The 22,735-nt window shown below is 38.9% G+C and overlaps 1 protein-coding gene across 3 annotated transcripts; it reads left to right on the plus strand.

Moving 5' to 3' along the window:
- Window positions 1–3,639: 3,639 nt before the first annotated feature.
- LOC121744886 (probable serine/threonine-protein kinase SIS8) lies at window positions 3,640–9,015 on the plus strand. 3 transcript variants are annotated; one of them, XM_042138565.1, is made up of 15 exons: window positions 3,640–4,003; window positions 4,587–5,001; window positions 5,089–5,220; window positions 5,288–5,392; window positions 5,725–6,295; window positions 6,436–6,476; window positions 6,574–6,639; window positions 6,722–6,822; window positions 6,915–6,993; window positions 7,101–7,199; window positions 7,281–7,349; window positions 7,450–7,499; window positions 8,315–8,396; window positions 8,504–8,598; window positions 8,680–9,015. In XM_042138565.1, the coding sequence occupies exons 1-15, from the start codon at window positions 3,717–3,719 to the stop codon at window positions 8,783–8,785; spliced, it is 2,298 nt and encodes a 765-aa protein (XP_041994499.1). In that variant the 5' UTR covers window positions 3,640–3,716; the 3' UTR covers window positions 8,786–9,015. The 3 variants fall into 3 exon arrangements, with proteins under 3 accessions (XP_041994499.1, XP_041994500.1, XP_041994501.1); XM_042138566.1 differs by lacking the exon at window positions 5,288–5,392; XM_042138567.1 differs by lacking the exon at window positions 3,640–4,003 and having other exon boundaries at window positions 4,669–4,804.
- Window positions 9,016–22,735: the final 13,720 nt, after the last annotated feature.

Consider the following 22,735-nt stretch of genomic DNA (forward strand, 5'->3'; position numbering starts at 1 on the left):
AATCAGATGCCGAGCAAGCAATCAAATTGATCAATGGAACGGGTTGGGGGCCGGCATTAGTTAGGCAAGCTGTGGCGAAATTGATCCTGTTCAAGCGTCAACTAAAATTCCGGGCCACGTTCATACACCGGGAGGGAAACAAACCGGCGGATTTCCTCGCACGAATGGGCCTAGAGCATGATATCGGCCTACGGATGCACCATAATTCAGCACCGAGAGATCTCTTGGACTTCGTCCGAAGGGACGCAATGGGAGTTCATCTTATCCGAAACCTTGAAGGGGACGGACACTAGAGTCGGTGTGAGAAGATGAGTGATCATAGTGCCTTGTTGTTTAATTATTGTAATTTTGAAGGCAGTATGATGAGGTCCGAATCTTGTTGGGTCGGACCGCATACTACTCTTGGATTGTGTTATGGCACACTACTTTCGGGTGTGGCCACGCTTTGTAATTATCCTCTTTTGAAATATAGGGACGAGGGACCCATGAACCCTCCACCGTAATGGTGTTTGACTAAAAAAAGGTGGAATATGTATCGCCATAAACGATTATGAAAGGTCGTTTGATAAATTAGACTACTAATACTTTGATGACTTATAATTCATGGGAGATAAAAGCATGCACAATATTGGTCTCAAATTCAGCCACAAACCAATTTTTCAACTGCCACATCAACTTTCTCAATTCCAGTCACAAAAGCTACATCGTAGCCAACCCCAAATTTAGCCCCAACTTTTAACATGATTTTTTGTCATTTATATAATTGAATCTTAATTGAAATTTGAAATCAAAAAATAAATATCCATAAAAAATGCAATAATTTAAATATTAAAAAATTATACAAAAATTCTAAGTTAAATATAATTTTTTTAAAAAAATTGGAGAAATGACTGTATAAGTTTTTGTGGTAAAATTGATAGAAAATGGATATTTATAGATGAAATTAAGAAATATATAGATAAAATTGGGGCATTTAAATTAATTTTTTAAAGAAAGAGAAGTGCGGCTGTTATAATGCAGCCGCGAGACAAAGAGGAGGCAGCCGGGCAATCGGCATTCCAGCCGAGAAGGAGGCGCGTGCGTCACCGGCCACCGCAGCCGAGAAGGAGTTGCAATGCAGCTCCGTCGGATGGTCGCCCCGAACAAGGGCAGCATTGTGGATCCCAAATTATTATCGATAAAATGTGTCTTTTTAGTCCAATAGTGAAGCATTTATATAAGCAAAAAGTTCTAAATAGGATTGACCCTTAAAGGGAAAGAAAATAAACTAAAAGGAAACACTAGTGATGGATTGAAAGAATATCAAAGCCAATTAATATTAGTCAATAACTTTCCATCTACTTGTTTAAATTATTTAGAAAAGCAAATAAATATTAAAACAACTTAACTATTTTAAGAAATCCTAATTTTTTGAAGAAGAAAAAATATAAGCCAATTAATTTCAATTATGTATGTGTCAAAGTAGGTCTTGGTCACTTATGCAACTAACTCCCAATCCTTCTGCAGGGCGTTGAAACATATTGACGGTTAGACTCTTCATGAAATGTATTGTCAGACCATGAAACATATTGATGGTTAGACTCTTCATGAAATGTTTTGTCAGGGTATCTAACGATGCAATTATGACAACTTGAATGTCTCTTCTTCTCGTGCAAGTTTTAAGAAATTGATTGATTTTATAAAAGAAAATTGAATGAAAAGTTGAAGGAATATATGTATTAGTTTTATACTAGTAATAAATTTTGAGTGAAATTAATTAATGGAATTATTGAAATTTACTAACTAAAAGTATTAATAAAGCATGAGATACTATTTAATACTCTCTCTGTTCCATAATAGGAGTCCTATTTGATTTGGACACGGATTTTAAAAATGTAAAAGAAAAGTGAGTTGAATAAGTTAGTAGAATATAGGTCTCACTAATATATACTCCCTTCATTCCATAATAGTGGAATTATTTTGTCATTTTGATATGTTATATAGTAGTGGAGTCATTTCCTTTTTAGTAAAAGTCAACACATTTTTTTATCACTTAATTTACTCTCTCTTACTTTATTCTCTATTCATCTCTCTACCTTTTCATTTCATACTTTATTAATTTTTTACTTAATTCACTTAACACAGTTTTTCTTAAGTCTCATGCCGAAAATAAAACGCATTCATTACTATAAAACAGATGGAGTATTAATTTTATAATAAAATGTGAAGATAATAAGTTAATGGAATGTGGTGTCTGTTTACCCATTTATGAAAATGGTAAAATAAGATTATTTGGTGGGTGATGAATGGAGTATTGGATAAAAAAAAATCATTAGACATTTAATTTGGGGGGAAGGAAGTTAGTATAAATATGCTTATTTGACTTGAACTACTGCGGAGAAAATAGGAGTAACTAAGGGCACCCGCAACGCTGTGCCGTTGCGGTTCCTATGCCGTTCCGGCGGAACGGTTCCGCGGCGGCACGCATTGCAGGCTCTGTTCCGTCGCCATTCCGTGCCCATGCCGTGTCGCGTTCCGTTCCGGAGGAACGCGGAACGAAACGTTCCGCCACGCGCCGAGGCGACGTGGCGGCCTCCCATTCGACGCGTGAAGCCCACTCGCTGCCCCGCGAGTGGGCTTCGTCCCGGTGACGCAATAATTCAATTTTTTTTTAAAAATTCGAATTTAATATAAAATTTTTTTTGCAACGGTAATGTGACCGTTTTTTTATATCCGTTTTGTATTTTTTATTTATTTTTTATTTATTTATTTACTCTATAAATACTCCTATTTCATACTCATTTCAATCACAAACACACATCTATTCCTCTCTATTTCCAACCCAATTTTCATCTCAAATCAACTCTGCTTTCCTTCTCCCAAATTTAATCAAACACACGAGCGGCCACAAAGGCACCCACCCAACCGTTATACTTGTGTACTTTTATTTTTTTAGGATTTTAATTGTGTGTTTTTTATTTTTTTAGGATTTTAATTGTGTGCTTTTTATTTTTTTAAGTTTAAGTTGTAATTTTTTTTAATGTTGTGTGTTTTTTAATAAAGTGTGTTTGTTTTTTAATAAAGTGTGTTTTTTTTAATTGAATTTAGTTGGAAATAAAAAAAATGAAATTGAATGAATAGTAATTTAAGGAACGGTTAAGGAACGGAGGGTTGCAGGTTCCGTTCCTTAATTAAGGAATGGAGTAAAAAAGTACAGTGGGGTCCTCAAATAGTGATTTAAGGAACGGTATAGGAACAGTATAGGAACAACGTTGTAGATGGCCTAAGTCGGTTAACCATCGTAAGCAATACGGGTGTTAAATTGTGCAAGATATCAAGTTTTCAACCTTATCTACTTCTTCATACGTGTCAAATAACGAATAAAATCGTTTATATTCAATAATTGAATACCTTATTCATCTTCTATTTAAAGAAAGTCCAACCACGATGCCTACACGTGGCAAAGATACTGTCCAACTGCCTGAATCGGGTCGGGTCTGATCCGCCGCTTGAAGGCCGTAATTACCAAATCCGTCGGTTTCAATAGGGTCGTTGCGGTATAAGGCGGTAGAAACCACGTGGCGGAAACCGGTTTGCCCCACGACGTAATCAAAAATTTTAAATTAGAAATGACACTTCCTTTTTTTTATATTTTTTAAATACTAAAATACTGAACAGTTTTGTCCTACAAAAACCTTGAGGCGATCACCACATGTGCACCACCACCCAACACCGCCATGGACGGCGGAGCAAAGTCATCGGACAGATTCCTCAGGGCTCTGTTGGATCGATTCGAGAGCCTGGAGGCCAGCCACGAGAAGCTCAAGGAGCAGTTCCAAGTTGTCGTGCACGAGAAGGCAGCAGAGAGGGAGTCGCCGCCGGATTCCGGCGGCTCGAGGCGGTATCCCGGCTGGGGCGACATGCCGGGGGCGTACTTCGCTGAGAGCCCGTACAGGAGAGTGCTGGAGTACATGGGTCATGCACTCCACGTCAGCAGAGTTGGCTCCGACGAGATCATTTATTGGTACTATTTTTTAATCTCGCCAATTGATTCAATCCGATAGCAATTTCCAAATGAATGCCGCTTGAAGTTGATTGTTTGGTTTGATTTGATTTGATTTGATTTGTTGGTGGTAGTTTTTTTAATACGGCTAATTGGTTGTTGCAAGATCAAGTTGGTTTGAATTAGGTCAAATCTGGTTGGGGTTGGGGATGTTTTCGTAGGAATAAAGATGATTTAATGCTCTGCAGAATGTTTTTTTCCTTAATATTGTGAGTGTGAGAACTCTCCAGCATTGATTTTGTTGTGAAGTATATATAGAAGGAGGAGTTAATATGGTTTAATATCACTATTTATATGTGTTGTCATGGTAGGAAAGTTTCATATTACTGCTGTTTGAATTCGTTGAAATTTGAGTAAATGGAACATGTTCAGCTATCACAATCAAAATCCGCTAAAACTGGAATAGGTGGGATAATATTGGATAGTAGTTACTCATTTTTTTACTTATTGAATCTGTGAACCTCTAACATCCTTATGCTAATAAAGAGTACAGGCATTTGCTGCCCATATTGCATAGAATAAGGGGGAAAATCTCATGTTGCAGGAATTGTGCTGCCGAAAAATTGTTTGGGTATAAAGACTATGAAGTAATAGGACAGGGAGCAGTTGAACTACTTTTTGATGAAGAGCATCATAATTTAGTTCTGACAATCATGGAGAGAATGAGAATTGGAGAATCATGGTCAGGGCAACTCCCTCTCAGGAAGCGATCTGGTCAAAGTTTCATCGCGCTAGTTACACTGAGCCCACTGTATGAGGATGGTGAGATTGCCGGAATAGTTACTGTATCAAGTGATGCTGCTGTGTTTAATAAGACAAACTCAGGAAATATGAGAACACGTCAAGATAGTGCTAATGAACAATCTAAATTTCCTAGAATAAATTTGAAGAACATCTCGTGGCATCAGCGGCCACAAATAGCAGGAATGCCCCACCTTGCATCTTCTGTTTCGAATTTGGTGCTTACATTATGTCCCTATGTGTCTTTCCGCCTCATGTTTTGTCCTCCTTTTCGCATACATTAGACTTTTCTGATAATTGGTCAGGCCTCAAAAGTTTTATCTCGGACACGAGGGAATGTTCCCTCCCCCTCTGATGCATATAGAAGTGCAAGAGATGGCGAGGAAGCTGAAGCAGAAAGTCAAGACACAAGAGCAGACAGACCACCAAGAGCCCCTGTGAGTATTAGTTAAGCAGGTGGTATTGATTTATTAAGAGGGAATGTAAACTGAGAACTATTTGCAGATTACTAAGGGTGCTTTCGGGTTACCCGTAGGGAGGAGTAGAAATGACGGCTCTTGCTTTGAAATGGAAAACACAGCATCTGAACTTTCTCAGCCTTCAAAAATTGTATACTCTATCCTCCATTGTTCCTAATGTTTCCTTACTGTCCAACCTTGCCCATTGGCATCATTAGCTTCTCCCCTTTGCCTTATAACTGCCATTATATCATTCAGTTATAGCAAGAGTTTGTTTCTATTGCATTCTTTAAGAGCAGTATCGGCTTAGCTCAATTTTAGGCCTTCTGGTAGCTCATGCTTTAATTGATTTTGTTAATGGATTTTATATAACAATAATCTGGCTTATTTGATCTTATGTAATATCTACTTGGAAGCCTGCTCAGTGGTTGCATGTGAACTGTATTGTAAATTTCCAATCAGTCCGTCTACTGTAAACTGCAGGCAGTAAAAATCTTAGAGAAGTTTCAGATAGGAGTGAGCAGCAACTTGGAAAGAGTCGTGGACGAGAGAATACAACAAAATGGTTTGGAAGATAATTCTGGAAGGAAAGAAGCTGCAAATGGGACATGTTCACCAATATATTCGATGCAAAGTGCTTCTAGTGCTGGCAATAATGCAGTGGATGCTATGAAAGAAACTTCTGATGTTGCAATAAGAAAAGAAACAAATATGCATAGGAATCCATTCTTTGATAATGAGAGTCCCTCGGGAGAAGCGTTTTCAGATGCATATCAGGGGTATTTTGAAGTTCAAAGACATGCCGATCAGTTGCCTGGAACAAGCTTCCAAACTGACGGAAACAAGTTCGTGGCCAACCCTCCAAATACAAAGTCACTAGATGCAGAAGATGTTGATCATGAGCAGTTGGATCCTCAAAAGAATCCAGGTTCGGCCGAGAGTTATGGCAGTGGACATGGAAGCTCGTCGAGCAAAGGTGAAATTGATCTCCCTCTGGTCGGTAGTTCTGCGATTCAATGGGAGGATCTACAGCTCAAAGAGGAAATTGGGCAAGGTAAAGTTTAAGGAAATTGTGTTAGAAGCTATGTGTTCAATGCAACATTGAGACACATATCAGCAGGCCAGAGTTGGACTGATTTCTTGTCTTCTTGATTAGGCGTATTGTTGATTTTGATGAACAATGTTTCCTTTCAGGTTCTTTTGCAGTTGTTTATCGTGGAATCTGGAATGGATCGGTATGTAGCCGTATACATTAGTATACTAATTACTACAAACAACAGAGAGCTTTCTCGTCTCTGAAACTTATTACTCTATTTTTTTTATACTTTTCAGGATGTTGCAGTCAAGGTTTACACTGGTAGTCAGTACGATGAGACATTGCTTGACTACAAAAAAGAGGTGCATCTACATTATACATCATGATGTAGTTGTTTCAAGTAACTCATGCAATACTGACTTTGAAGTTCACCATGTTGTTTAGATTGATATTATGAGAAGATTGAGACATCCAAATGTATTGCTGTTCATGGGAGCATCATGCACGGAGGAAAAAATTGCAATTGTCACCGAATACATGACCAGGTAAGTGTATCTATCAGTGAAATTTGCTTTTGAGTTGTTCCCTGTCAACTATGGAACATTTATAGCCGCACAAGTCTTATGAATATGATCAGGGGGAGTCTCTTTAAAACATTACATAGGAGCAACCAATCGCTGGACATCAGGCGTCGTCTAAGGATTGCTCTTGACGTGGTATGTATGTTCTCAAGTCGATCATTTACCTTCAACTTCTCCGTGTTTGTGGGGCACCACATGCATAGCTGGTTGAAGTTATTCACTCTCTTTGATCATGTGTACAGGCTAGAGGGATGAACTATTTGCATCACAGAAATCCACCAATAGTACATAGAGACCTGAAATCTTCAAACCTTCTAGTTGACAAAAGCTGGAACGTCAAGGTATTTTATAGGAATATTTCATTGGATCACATCATTCAGTATATCCAAGTATTTTGAAACATCAAAATTACTTCTTTCCAGGTTGGCGACTTCGGCTTATCAAAGCTGAAACATTCAACTTTCTTAACAGCAAGATCTGGAAGAGGCACAGTTAAGATCATTGCCTGTGCCCCCTCTTATTCCACGGTTCTCTATCTTGTTTGAGGCTTTTCTTCGCACTATCTGATGTGTGTTTTGTGAATTACTGCAGCCTCAGTGGATGGCCCCTGAAGTCCTCCGGAATGAACTTTCAACAGAAAAGTAATCCCTGGGAACTAATCATTTATAATTCTTGTATTCGAATGTACTTGATCTCTGGTATTAATTTAGTCGGACATAAAGGGTGGGTAGGATTTGAAAGAGTGACGTAAATCAAACATTACCATTTCTCGCTGGCTAAGATTGGTTGAGCAGCGGTTTCGCTTTACATAGGAAAAACAAATCTGGTGGTTGAGCAGCGGTTTCGCTTTACATAGGAAAAACAAATCTGGTATAAAGAGATAGCTTCAGCATGTTTCTCACTGCTAGTTTCAAATTTGTTCCTTTTGAGTTGCTTTGGTGTGGGGGGTGGGGTTGGCTAAGCTTATTTTAGACATCTTATCATTTTATGTTTCAAGAGCTTGTTAAAGTGGTCAGATAATTTGAGCTTATTAATTTATTATTAGAGGGGGAGAGAGAGAACCATGAATAATGAAATGGGAAGGGTATAGGATGGCAATAAAAAAAACATTGTAGGGCTATTTGTCCAGATGGCTGTTGCTTACGGAATCAGGAAAAATGATAAGAGGTTGATGAACTTATTTGTCAGGCACTTATTAGTTATTGGAGTTTATTTTTAGATCTTATAAGTTGTTAATGAGCTTGGCAGGCAAGTCTCTAGAGTTTTATGGAGCTTATAAGCTCAGCCGAACACACTCTAGTAGATGAAATAATGGATAAGAAGATCAGCAGCCACAAATACTAGTAAACCGTACACAGCCAAATAAGCACATTGTAGGCATTATATCATACTAGGGGATCGTAGCATAAAAGGGAACTTATTTCTTTGAATAATATGATCTTGACCTTTTTAACAGGTCGGATGTCTATAGCTTCGGTGTTGTCCTGTGGGAACTAATGACCGAACGGATTCCATGGAGCGACCTGAATGCATTGCAGGTAACTTAGCTCTAAGCAACCCCTACCACTTGCGAGAATGATGTATTTTCATGGCATGCGATTCTGTTTCTTACCCATCAAATATTTTCTTGTTTATGCTTATAAAGGTCGTTGGAGTTGTGGGCTTCATGAATAGCAGACTAGATATTCCAAGTAGTATCGATCCTCAAATAGCTTCCATCATATCGGAATGTTGGACAAGGTAATCTAAAGCTGTAACATGTGGCTATCAACATGCCAAATAAAGAAAAAAAATTGATGATTAATAATGAACTTTCTGCAGCAACTCGGAAGATCGGCCGTCGTTCAAAGACATGATCCCGAAACTGGCAAACTTATTAGTTCAAGCAAGTGGTGGAGGTTTGAATAGAGCAGGTTCCCAGACTTAAATTTTTTGGATTTTGCTGTGTGACCGGCTGACCAGAGCAGGACTTGCTGTTGACATGAAAGGAAAAGGGTTTTGAATGTGTTGTGTTTTTGGCTTTAGATGCTGCCTTTCCTGTGTAGTTTGATAACCACGTTTTAATATAAATGCCTCCAACTGTACATTATTAAAATTATATTTATGAGTTATCATGAATGAGGCTAATAAAGATATACTACTGGGCTTTTATCTCCAGCAACGGGAGGATTGCGTAGCTAATGTTGTGGAATAGAATATAGTAGAGCCTTTTTTATTTGGTATGGGATTTTAGAGGCTTTTATTTGGTTACGTGATTTTAGAGGCTTGTTTTTTGGCATGATATTTAAGAAATTGCGTTAAAAGTGAATTAAAGGAAGAGAGAATAAAATAGAAAAGTTAAAAGTAGAGAGATGAGAGAAAATAAATAGGAAAGATTACTGTTAATGAGAGAATAAATATGTGTGTGTTTTGCTAAAAAGAGATTGAGTCATTTATAGTGGAATGAATAACTTAAGAACAATATACCCAGTTATTGGTCTGGTAAAGACAAGTAGTTCAAGTATAGAATTACTAATATTTTCTCTATTATGAAAAAATTAAAACTATATGTTTATCTACCCTGTGTCTTTTTTATACATAAGAAATAGATAAAATAGTTTATACACTTGGTAGCATCACGTTCTATCACGTAGTCAATTAATTACCTTGTTTATTCAGATAATCGTTGAATCCAAGCAAGAAATTATGGTCTCGCAGCGTAGAGATCAATCATCTCTTCAAAAACAAATTAAACTCTCACGCATAACAAGGAGAAGTGAGAAAATAAAGAGCAGGACAAAATCAATTTAATACTCCTTCGTCTACAAATAGAATTTTTATTTTTAGTACATATTTTAAGAAATATTAAAAAAATGAATTCAAAAAGTTGGTATATTAGTTTTAAATAAATTATCAGTGGAATAAGTTAATGGTACAAGTTAGTGAAACATGAAGTCTATTAAAATTGAATCATAATCTTTATAGATAGATCGAAAAAAAACAAGACTCTATTCACAGATTGAGAGAGTATCATTCTCTACCTTTATCAGACTGTAAAACGTTTTCAAAACTTATTAGAAAATTACATTTCAGTGCAATAAGTTACACAATCACGAATATGAGTTTCAGATCATTTTTACTACAAATGGTAATAGGATTTTACACTCCACTAACTCATTCCACTCAAATTTTATTTAAAATTAATATAAACAAGTTGAGATTCATATTTCACTAACTTTTTTCTGTTAATTTTTTTGATACTCCTTCTGTTCTGCTTTAGTAGTTTCATTTGAGTTCGGCACAAGTTTTAAAAAATGTAAAGCAAAGTTGGTGAAAAAAGATAATGGAATGTGGATCCTACTTTTATATGGAAGATTAGTTTTATACTCTCTTCGTCTCACAATAAGAGTCCTATTTTGTCATTTTTGTACGTCCCACAATAAGAGTTCTATTTTACTTTCACCATAAACGGTAAGTAGGCCCCTCATTCCACCAACTTATTTCATTCACATTTTATTATAAAACTAATATATATAATAAGTGAGATTCAAATTCCACTAACTTATTCAACCCATTTTTCTTTACATTTTTAAAATCGTTGACATAACTAAATAGGACTCTTATTGTGGGACGGGTGAAGCAATAAAATGTGAATGGAAGTACCATTTATGGAACATTCCATCTGGAATTCCTAAAGTTGGACACACAAAAATGATGAATCGGGACTCCTAAAGTGGGACATCCAAAAATAATAAATCGGTATTGCTAAAGTGGGACGGAGAGAATAGTAGTATTTTTTAAAACCCGTGTTGACAAAAAAATGAGCCTCTCAGTGGCGGACAGATAGAGTATTAGGTCATCCACAACGCTGTCACTATACCGTCCCTTAAAACACTATTTGCGGGCCCCACTGTACTTTTTTACTCCATCCCTTAACTAAGGGACGGAACCTGCAACCCTCCGTCCCTTAACCGTCCCTTAAATTACTATTCATTCAATTTCATTTTTTTATTTTTTTTCCAACAAATTCAATTAAAAAGCACACTTCATTAAAATTAAAATAACATTACAACTTAAAATTCAAAAAAAATAGAAAAAGACATAATAAAAAACCTAAAAAAAAAATAACATAATTTAAAAAAATCGAAAAAGACATAATTAAAATCTCACATCGAAAGTGGAATATAAAACATTCAAGGATATCTCTATAAAAGAGAAGCAACCAAGAATGAGTTTGTCCCACATCAATATTGGAACATAAAACATTCAAGGATGTCTCTATAAAAGAGAAACAACCAAGAATGAGTTTGTCACACATCAATATTGGAACATAAAGCATTCAAGGATGTCTCTATAAAAGAGAAACAACAAAAAATGAGTTTGTCCCACATCGAAAGTGGAACATAAAACATTCAAGGATGTCTCTATAAAAGAGAAACAACCAAGAATGGTTTCCAAAATTCGCAAGCCCATCAAATATATATTGGCTATTACGAATTTCTTGTATTCATTTATTTATAAAAATTGTTTTTAAATATAAAAATCAATTTTTATAAATAAAAATATTTTTTAAAAAATTCATTTAAAAAAAATGAATTATTGCGTCAGCGTGACGAAACCCACTCGCGGGCCGGCGGTCGGCGCGCCGGCCGCCCCCTTGAATTTTTTTTAATTTTCAACATTTTTTTAGAGAGGAGGAGAGAAGGAATAAGGAAGGAGGAATTTTTTTTAATACACGTTTTTTGTTATTATTGATTTAATTGGTTATAAAATTTCAGGGCTATTGGAAGTGTCCGCTTAGAGTGTCCACTATGGGACCGCCGCGCCTATAGCCCCGGTGGGGGCGGTCTATAGTGCAGACGAGGGCGGACGAGGAAATGGGGGCGGACGGGCATTCGGCGAAACGAGGGCGAGGACGCGCCGGGAGTCCTTTCGCCGCGGCTATGGGCGCGCCGGCCATAGTGCCCGGCGATAGGCGCGCCGGCGGTCCTCGGTTGATTTTTTAAAATTTTTTTAATTACCTCTATAAATACCACTCTCCGCCACCTATTTTTTCACCATTTTCACACAATCCCTCCATTTACTATCTACACTTTCACTATCTAAAAATGTACGGTGGAGACGACGAATCACCCGACTCGCAGGAATCGGGCTATGGCGGCAATCCTTCACAGCCGTCGGCCGGCTATCCTTCACAGCCATCGGGATATGGCGGCTATCCTTCTCAGCCGTCGGGATATGGCGGTTATCTTTCTCAGCCTCCGGGATATGGCGGGGCTCCGTCCCAGCCGTGGAGTTGGAGTCAATCTCCCCCGCCGTGGGCATCGAGTGCAAACCTTCCTCCATCTCAGTCGTGGAGGTCTTCTCCAACGCCCCCATCTTTTCAGCGGAATCTGAGTCGCTCCGCATTTGGAGATTACAGACCCAACCTCGATGCGCTTAACCAGCCGCGTCCGGAGTCCCCTTTCCAATCCAGCCAATCTCCTTTCACCGAAGCAGATCAAGACACACTGGATACTATGATGGGTCTGCTCACTTCCGGCGTCCCGGATACGCCGGCAGCACGGGTGGAAACGCACGTTCCGACCCGAGGCTCTGGGGAGCGGCAGCGGTGGCAGTAGGGGCGGAGACGGCAATGGCAGCACCTGTGGCGGCGGTGGTTCCGGTGGCGGCTCGGGCAGCGGCCTCGGCAGTGGCGGTGGCGAGGGCGGTAGCGGTGGCTCTGGCTCCAGACGGAGCAAGCTCTACACCAAAGCGGAGTCCATTGCCGTGGCGAGGGCGTGGGATGCCATCACATCGAACCCCGTAGTGGGCACCGATCAGACCGAGGGGAGCTTTTGGAGGCGCGTCATGATGGCATTCGATGAGTTCACACCCGGCGGTGCCGAAAAGCGCGACGCAGAATAGATCCACAAAAAGTGGGGTAGGATTTTGCTGGGTACCAAGTGATTCGCGTGCATATACCAGAACAACCTTCTCCACGCTGAGAGTGGCCGAACACGGAGGGCTGGCCGAAGTTCACAATGTGGGAGGAGTATCGAGTCCTCGCGGATTGTCCGAAATTCAAGGCCATCTGCGCGCAAGAGGTCAATACAGCTCCTTGGCCGAAGCGTACAAGGCACAACCTTGCAGGGGACTACAGCAGCAGAAGCGGCTCGCACGAGTTCGAGCAGCCCGACGAGCAAGTCGAAGAGCCAGTCGCTACACACACTAGGCGAGGACGGCCCCGGGACAACAGGCCTCTATCCGCAGCGCCAGAGGGGCTAGAAGGGCCTCCCGCCTATCGTCGGCCGCGTCTGGATCTCGCATCCCCCAGCCTGCCCCAATCCCACAGCACAAGGTGCAAGTTCCCCACGAGGTCTTGAGGAATAACATAGATGTGCAGTTGATGCAACAACTGCAGGACGTATGCAGCAAATATGTAGCCACCGATGACCCGTACGTCAGGAACATCTACAAGAAGCTTATCACTCGGATTGAGCGTCGGCTAAGGTTGGCTGATGATGCTCCTGGGGAAACCGCGGCCGGCAGCAGCGAGGGAGGAGAAGAAGGAGGAGGAGGAGAAGAAGAAGAAGAAGAAGAAGAAGCAGACTCCGACACCGAGTAGATGGTGGCGGAGTTTTTAGTTGTATTTTATTTTAAATATTCGTTGTATAATTTTACCCTTTTGCAATACAACGAATCTTCGGCCCCAATTACCTCGTTTTCTAATTATTTACTTTGCGATGATTTTAATTATACTTGATTGAAACTAAAAACATTTTAAAATGAAATTTGATTATAAAATTTGGGGGCTATTGGAAGTGTCCACCATAGTGGCGGAAACAAAATTTTGGGGCTATGGACAAAAAAACTGAGGCTATAGACAAAAACTGGGGCGGGGATATTGGGGTGTCCGCCTTATAGTGGACACTCTTATAGCATCCACTATAGGGGCCTTCCCCAATAGCCCCGCCCCCTTTTTTTGTCCACAGCCCCAATTTTTTATCCATAGCCCCAATTTTTTCCTCCACTGCCCCACTATAGGCGGACACTTCCAATAGCCCCGAAATTTTATAACCAATTTTCATTTTAATTTTTTCGTTTTGTTTTTAAATCAGCTGAATTGAAATAATTATAAAACGCGTTAATTGAGACCGAATATTCGTTATATTGGCAAAGGTAAAATTATACAACGAACGTAAAAAAAATACAAATAAAAACTCCGCCACCGTCTAATCGGTGGCGTCGTCCGATTTCTCCTCCTCTTCTCCGTCGGCTTCTCCGTCTCCCTCGCTGCCGCCAGCCGCCGCTGCCCTAAGATCCTCATCAGCCAAGCGCAGGCGGCGCTGGATCCGACGTATGAGGTCAGAGTATATATTCTTGATGTACGGGTCGGTTGCGGCCTCGTATTTGTTGCAGGCATCATACAATTCGTGCGCCAGCTGCACATATACGTTATCCCTCAAGACCTCGCTGGCAAAAGGGCCCCTTGAAGGCGGTATAGGAACGGGCTGCGGGGCGCGCGATCCAGACGCTGCCGATGATCGGCGGGAGGAACCGCCAGCTTCTCTAGCGCGTCGGATAGAGGCACGTTGTCCCAGAGGGCGGGCGCGCCTAGAGTGTGTAGCAGAGGGCTCTGCGGCTTGCTCTTCGTTCAGGTCGAACGGTTGCGAGCCGCTGCCGCTGCTGTAGTCCCCGGCAATGTTGTGTCTTGTCCGCTTTGGCGCCGGAGCCTGTTCTTGGGCACAGATGGCCTTGAATTTCGGGCAGTCTTGGAGAACTTGAAACTCCTCCCACATTGTGAACTTCGGATGGCCGAGCGTGTGGTATTGCTCCATCGAAAGTTCTTTCACGTTAGCCTCGCTTCGACCACTCTCCACATGGAGCAGGTTGTTCTGGTATATGCCCGCGAAACGCCGGGTGGCCGGCAGAATCCTAGACCACTTCTTGCGGAGTTGTTCCCTGTCACTCAGGTTGGCGCCGCGATGTTTGAAGTCGTTGTACGCCTGCACGACGCGCTTCCAAAAGCTAAACTCGGTCTGATCGGTGCCCACTATGGGGTCTCTTGTGGCGGAATCCAACGCCCTCGCCACAGCAACGGACTCCGCTTTGGTGTAGTGGATGGCCTTTTTTTTCGGCTTGGACTGAGCCGCTAGCCGAACCGCCACCACCGGAGCCGACGCCGCTGCCCGATCCGCCGGCTCCGCTGAAATTGCCCGATCTGCCACCGCCACCGCCACCGCTTTCAGACCCCCGACTCTCATCGCAACGGGCGTATCCGGTACGTCTTGATCTGCCTCAGTGAAAGGAGAGCTGCTAGATTGGAAAAGGGTCTCCGGACGCGGATGGTGAAGGGCATCGAGGTTGGGTCTGTAATCTCCAAACGCCGAACGGCTCATATTCCTCGCCAAAGATGGTGAACACCTCCACGACTGAGATGGTGGAGGAGTTGGACTCGATGCCCATGGCGGGGGAGATTGATTCCAACTCCATGGCTGGGACGGAGAGCCGCCATATCCCGACGGCTGGGAAGGATCGCCGCCATATCCCGATTCGTGCGAGTCGGGGGATTCGTCGTCTCCGCTGTGCATTATTTTAGAGTGAAAGTGTAGATAGTGAATGAAGGGAAAGTTAGTGAATGAAGGGAAAGTGTGTGAAAATGAAGTAAAAATGGATGATGGAGGAGTAGTATTTATAGGGGTGATTTTTCGAAAAAAATAAAAAATAAATAAAATAATCAAATGGGGCGGACGGTCATCGCCCCGTCGCCCCACTATAGATCGCCCGCAATCGCCCTGTCATCGCCCCCTTGTCGCCGACCCCTCTACCGCTCCACAACCGCCCCCTTTTTTCTGTCCGCCCCGGGGCGGACGTCCCGGCCACACTATAGACCGCCCGCAATCGCCCCGTCGTTGCCCCCTCTGGGGCGTCCGCCCCGTCGTTGCCTATAGTGGATGCTTATAGTGGATACTCTAAGTAAAACACGTATGTGTACGAGGGTTCCAGTCTGTACACTTTTACTTTTACTTTTCCTTTTTATAACAATATTTACATCTCCCTTGAAATTTAACTGATAATTATAAAATCATGAATTTTGGCATTATAATTGGTTTACGACGTTGTAGAATGGGGCAAATTAATTCTATTTTTGACATTACGATTGAATCCAATTTCTTAATTTATTAAAGAGTTAACTATGAAAATGGTCTTCGGACTATGGGTTTATCACGCCTATAGTCCTTGGATTTTAAAAATACGACATACATCCCTGGACTAAGGGTTTATCTCGAAATTGATCATTTTACCATTTTTTTATACGAAAATACTCTTTTGAGGGTTTGGGCAGTTTGACATTTTTACACTTTTAACATTTTAAATATGATATTATTTTAAAATTATCATTCTTATTCCCTTTTGTCATCCTTGAGTTTGTTTCTTTATTTCAATATTAGATTTAATTTTATAATATTAAATTTTAAATTTAGATTTTTAAATATCAATAAATTTTTATTAATTATTAAAATTATTAAATAACAAAAATTAATAGTTTTAATAAATATTTGATAGTGTCTAATATTTAATCAATAAGGTATGCCGATGCTAACTTAGTTTTAATCAATATTTAATAGTTTTAATCGTAAATGGATGATATAACACGATTATTCTGAAATAAATATGCATCTAATGTAAGACTAATATAATTTTTGTTTATTTATTTGAAAACAATCAAAATTAACTAGAAAATTTAAACAAAATACTCCTATATAAAATTTTTAGTAGTATCAAATTTTAAGTCAACTTCATAATATATAATCACAAGCAATTATAACAATCGAACGAATGCTAAGTAGAGAATAACTCTTATTTTTTCATCATGATTAATATTATTTTCTGTACTTCTTCGATTCAACTGAATATTATATTAAATAGCAAAAATTAATAGTTTTAATCATTATTTATAGTCCAAGAATTAATAATTTTAATTAATAAAAATTTATTGATATTTAAAAATTTTAATTTAAAATTTCATTTTATAAAATTAAATCTAATATTGAAATAAAGAAACAAATTGAAGGATGACAAAATGGAAGAAGAATAATAATTTTGAAATAATATCATATTTAATACATCACTGAAATAATATCGGATTTAAAATGTTAAAAGTGTAAAAGACCAAATTACCCAAACCCTCAAAAGGGTATTTTTCGTATCAAAAAATGGCAAAAGGACTAATTTCGAGATAAATCCTTAGTCAAGGGATGTCTGACGATATTTTTAAAGTTCATGGACTATGAGCGAGATAAACTCATAATCCATGGACTATTTTTGTAGTTCACTCTTTATGAAAAATACCAGAATTAATGATTAATATTCCTTATTATCGGTTTAATATAGCTTTTGCAAGAATTAATACTCCTATGCAAGTGTTAGTGTGATACTACTGCTATCCTATATGATCTGATACAAAAATAATAAAATGTATAAAAAAATGATTATAAGAAAAGTAAACAGATGCATCTGATCTTTGATACACCAAAATAGTTGTATCAGTGAAACTGTTGTTGTACTTTTACATTTCTTATTTTAGATGGTGAGTGTGAGGGACATGAATATGGTGAAGCCAACATTTTTTTTTTCTTTCTACCAACAATTTTTAATAAAAATTCAATAAAAGCAAAGCTTACCTACTTGCTAATTGGCTTTAGGCCATCCATAGTGGGGCGGACGATAGCGCGCCCAATGCATCGGGCGCGCTATCTTCGGCTACTGTGGCTCCGCGGACGACAGACGATGCGTCGCCCGCGCCCTACGCTTAGTCCGCGGACGAAGCGCGAACGATAGGGCATCGTCCGCCCGCCGCGGACGATGCAACGCGTTTTTGTTTTTTTTTTAATTCAAAATTTGTCTATTTAAACCTCGATTGTCATTCTATTTTTCATACGAACATATCTCGCAACTCTCATTTCTCTCACGTTTCTCCATCTCTCACAAACTAAAATGAACCACGACGACGACCGGAGTTCCTCGAAGGACGGTAGTCCGACCTTGACTCAAGCCTTAAATGCAGCCGTGCACGACGCAATGGCGGAATGCTTAGCCATAAATGACGTCGGACGTTTGTCCGACGCGACCACGCCGCAGCTCACAAACGTCTATGTACAGACTATTTTGCCGAGCAACCACGGTGGGGCCCGACTGTTTTCCGCCGCCGTTTTAGAATGCCTCGTTACCTTTTTCTCAGTATTGTCCAGACGTTACAGTCACGTGATGAATACTTGCAGTATCGGGAAGATGGCATCGGCAGACCCGGACTTACGTCGTTGCAAAAGTGCACAGTTGCACTCCGTCAATTGGCCTACGGCACCATCGACGAGTACCTCCACGTCGTGGATACAATAGGCTGCGAGTGCCTGAAAAGATTTTGTAGGGAAGTTGTGGAGGCCTACAACGACACATATTTGCGAAAGCCGACAGCTGTAGATTGCCAGGGCCTAATGAGAATGCATGACCATGCGCAGCTCATGAACGACATGTTGAAGAAGTGTGAGCCCGTAACCGCCGTCGCTGAGTTTGCGTATTTTTTTAATCCGTATTGTAATGTATTAATTTTATAAATGAAATGAAGGTTTTTCCCAATTTTTGTAGTTATTTAAGTATTCAAATAGAAGAAAATGCATAGGGCGCGCCTTAAGGCGCCCCACTGCAGATGGAAGGGCAGGAGGATAAAATGCTGACGTGGCGGTGCATAGGGCGGGCTTTAGGGTGCCCCTTAGAGCGTCCCACTGAGATACTCTTAACATTCTCTCGATATGGCAATTCTAAATTATTTGAGATAAATAAAATTTTATTTTTAACTTAGCACTATATTTTATACGCATGTGACAGGCCATAGCCCACTGTAGCTGTTGGATAGTAGGGTTTGTATCAATGTTTTAAAAACCGGACCGGCAAGCGAACCGGCGACGTTACTGGTTCACGGTTCAACTGGTCCAACCGGTCGAACCACCGGTCAAACCGTTTTACTGTTGCAAATATATATAAAAATATATTAAATTTAGTAAATGATTTACAATTAATAATATATCACAAAACATTAAACCTTATAGATAATTAGTGATGTATAAATATAAATAATATTAAAATTTAGTAAATATATTCAGATATATATATTTAATATTAGTTAGTCTAGATAAAAAAATTAATATTTCATGTATTAAAATAGATAATGTTTATATTAATTTAAGAAAATTTATTTCGTAAAATAATATATAATTAAATATGAATTAAGTACTTATTAATTAGTTTAGATAAGATTATTCATTAATGTCAATAGCTAGGGTATATAAATTAAGTATGTAATATAAAAAATTTATTTATAGTAAATAATGAATCTTATATGGCACTAATAATAATATAGGTGGTAAGTAGAGCATCATTAAAATATAAAGGATGATAATTATATATATTATAATTAATAATTATATTAAAGAATAATAAAATTAAAATGAATTATTAGTTTTTGTAGATAAAATTAATGGTTAATGTATATAAATATTTAATGTTCAAATTGTTCAATGAGCCCATGTGGTGGAGTGGTAGAGGTCTTCTTAACTAGAAGAGAGGTCATGAGTTCAACCTCCACCAACAACAAATTTTAAAAAAATTTGAAAAAAAAATAACAATAAACCGGTTTCCGGTTCACGGTCCAACCGGTCCGACCAGCCGGTTCTACCGGTTCACGGCGGTTCAATGCAGTGGTGGTTTAAAGGGATGAACCGGACCGGACTACCTACCGGTTCGCGGTCCGACCGGTCGAACCGGCCGGTCCGGTCCGGTTTTTAAAACATTGGTTTGTATTGTAAGAGCATCCACAATAAGAATAGCCTAGCCACAAACTCCTCCTGCCACATCATCAACACTAAACATCCTGCTGCCACATCATCAAAACAAGCAAATAGCCCAACAATAGCCTAGCTACATCGCTCAAAATTATATAAAACAAATAATTAACAATCACACAAAATAACTTGATGTGTAATTTTAGGTCTTTTTAAATCAGAATAGATATGCACTCAAGTTCACAAAATTATCCCTAATATTACCACTTCACTGCAAGAGTACAGCTTCGTGTGTAGTAATTTAAGGTGTCGATCTACAGGGAAGGTAAGTTCGTTTAACTCCAAATAAATAAAAATAACAGTAAAGATGAAGGTTTTTGTTTGAAGTTTGTTTTCTGAAAATAATGAAAAATAAAGTTGAATTCAAATTAACACAAGTGAGACAATTGTTACTCCAAACACTTGTAAACAAGACATGGATTAATCCTATGCATTCAATTCTATCTCATACATTCGGGATAATTTAAAATTATTCAACATGCGAGCACTAAACATGCTAAACATCAACTAGTCAAAGAATAGCTAAACACTTACTCTTTAAACCAAATTCAATAATCCTAAGAACCCTACGGAAGCGCGAGATTCAAAGTACAATTGCAATTAAGATCAAAATCCATTATCAAGTTGTCATCTAAACAATTCCAATTGATAATTCATTACCACCACAATCCATCTCAATTCAAGCTATAGAGGCATTAAATCAAGACTATGGAATTATCACTAAAGATGCACCTAAAGTAATAAATTCATTCAATTGAATAAGTAGTAATAACGAACATGAGATAAAAACGAGCATAAAATAAATTACGAAATCAAAATGTCATACTACGTGTTTGGAGTAACACAAGATTCTTAGCCTAACATAATTAAACCAAGAACAATGATAAATGGAGATAAAACCCTAGAAACCATGGAGTAAATTTGAAGTAGATGATGGCTGGAATTTTCTCTTCCTTCTCTTTTTCTCACGTTGAATTCCTCCAGAATCTCTCCTCTCCTCAATTTCTCCTTCTAATCTCTGCAGTTTTCTCTCTCCAAAGTGGCCTCCCCGCCAAGCAGCGTCCCCTTCCCTTTTATATTTGAATTCCTCCTTTTCCAAAATAGGTAACGTCACGCCACCTTCATGATTGGGCCTCTTTTAATTTTTTAAATATTTGATAGGCACATTCCTTAATTTGCTGCCAATGAATATAAAAACAAATTAGAAATCATTATTTAATAAATTTACTCTTACATTTCTATTCCACATGCATTATCAACTAAAATAAGATAGTAAAGTTTCAATAATTAATTGATAAGTGCATAAGCTTTAATTAAAAAATGAAAGATCTTAGAGTAAAATGATTATTAATTTGATTTACATCAAATACCCCCTAACTTAAGTTTTTGCTCGTCCTCGAGCAAGATAAGCAATCAAGCACAAAGGTTTTCAAATCTTGACGAGACTCATGAAATCCTCAAATTCATATCATAAAAACTCTCACAAGTCAAAAGATTACCTAAGCTAACTCTACATTCTCCTTTGAACATGACTTAGAATGAAAGTATGAACACAAACCAGCTCCCTAAGATCTAGTTATCCAACAAGCAATCCAAGTCCAAGCAATGACTCTAGTGTCTCAAACCATCGTTGCTAAATCGTCAAAAGAAGTTTATTCGACTATTCTCTGTTTTAAATATATTTGGTCTTTTCACAAAACTCAAAGCAGAACTCATCAACAAAATGTCAATACCTTTGCATAAATCAAGAGATCTTTATTTGTGGTTGTAATGGGGTTTTTGGTTAAGGTGGGATATCAAATTTGGTTAGTAGCTCATTCAACCAAAATCAAGAATACTAGCACATCCCATAGGACAACATCTCCCAAAGCTTCATAATAATTAAACGTGAAATTTCCACAACTTACCACCCCCAAACTTAAGATTTTTCAACATAACAAGTCAAGCTACTTTTTTTCTTTCTTTCGAGCACTAATTTGAGTTTTTTTCTCTTTTTTTGGCCTTGGCGTTTTCTCTGTGAACATGCTGCCTTCTTTTTTTTCACTTAGCAACTTTGCACTTTATTTCTCAAGCATAAATTGGATATTACATAACAGGCATCTAAACTTATGGCCTTTTTTCTTGCCACCAACAACAACTACCCAAAGATGTGCTAGCACCTCAATTTTAGTGACAAGGACTGAAAAGAAGGGCTAACAAAAGGATATATCATGTAGGCTAGTATAGTGACTTCAAAATTTTAACAAAGAAATTAGGCTATAAGGCTCAAACTGGCTCGCTAGGGGTTCATGTAGGGTCATGCATGTGATATTTTGGCAATGAGGCTTTTAGTCCTAATGCCTAGATCATTTTTGTGCATCGATATCAACAAAATATAGTCAAGTCCTACTCAAATTATATAAATTAACCATATAGATTTTTTTTAACTCATTTTTCAAAACCGAAATAGTTTCCTCTCCTTAGCTCACGAAATCGGACACCAAAGAACACTACTCTTTCCTAAATTAACAAGTAAGACTTCTTGTTCTCCAGAAGCAAGTAAGTGACAACTAAGTTCATAGCACAAGTTTACAGGAAAAACTAAGTACACTTAGTGACTCCCAACAAGTATGAGCAAGTAGCAATCCATAGGAAATCATCCTAACATGCACACACAGAATTCAGAATTTCAACCCTCCCCCAAACTTAAATTCTATATTGTCCCCAAGGTAGAAGACAAATATAAGGTGGGTATAAAGATACTCCCCTGTCATTGTGAAGCTCATGGGTGGGTGGGTTGGGCGACTCTTTTTTCCATCAGCAGAGATATGACCTCCATCTTCACTCCTACACAAAAAAACAAAAATAAAAAATAAAAAATGCTCAATTCAAAATAAATATTGAGGGAAAGAATTGAGCAAACAAAACCCCCAATATATAAAAGCAAAAATCCAAAAAAAATAATAAAAGACTTGGGTTGCCTCCCAATCAGCGCCCTTTTTTTTATAGTCGTTGGCTCGACCTTCTTCATCCTCGGC

Source organism: Salvia splendens, chromosome 8 (genome assembly GCF_004379255.2).
Source record: "Salvia splendens isolate huo1 chromosome 8, SspV2, whole genome shotgun sequence".
NCBI classification, from domain to species: Eukaryota; Viridiplantae; Streptophyta; class Magnoliopsida; order Lamiales; family Lamiaceae; genus Salvia; species Salvia splendens.

Coding starts and splice junctions, on each gene's coding strand:
- LOC121744886 (XM_042138565.1), top strand. CDS start 3,717: ATGGACGGCGGAGCAAAGTCATCGGACAGATTCCTCAGGGCTCTGTTG. Junction 6,823..6,914: donor GTCACCGAATACATGACCAG/GTAAGTGTATCT, acceptor GAATATGATCAG/GGGGAGTCTCTTTAAAACAT. Junction 8,397..8,503: donor GCGACCTGAATGCATTGCAG/GTAACTTAGCTC, acceptor ATGCTTATAAAG/GTCGTTGGAGTTGTGGGCTT.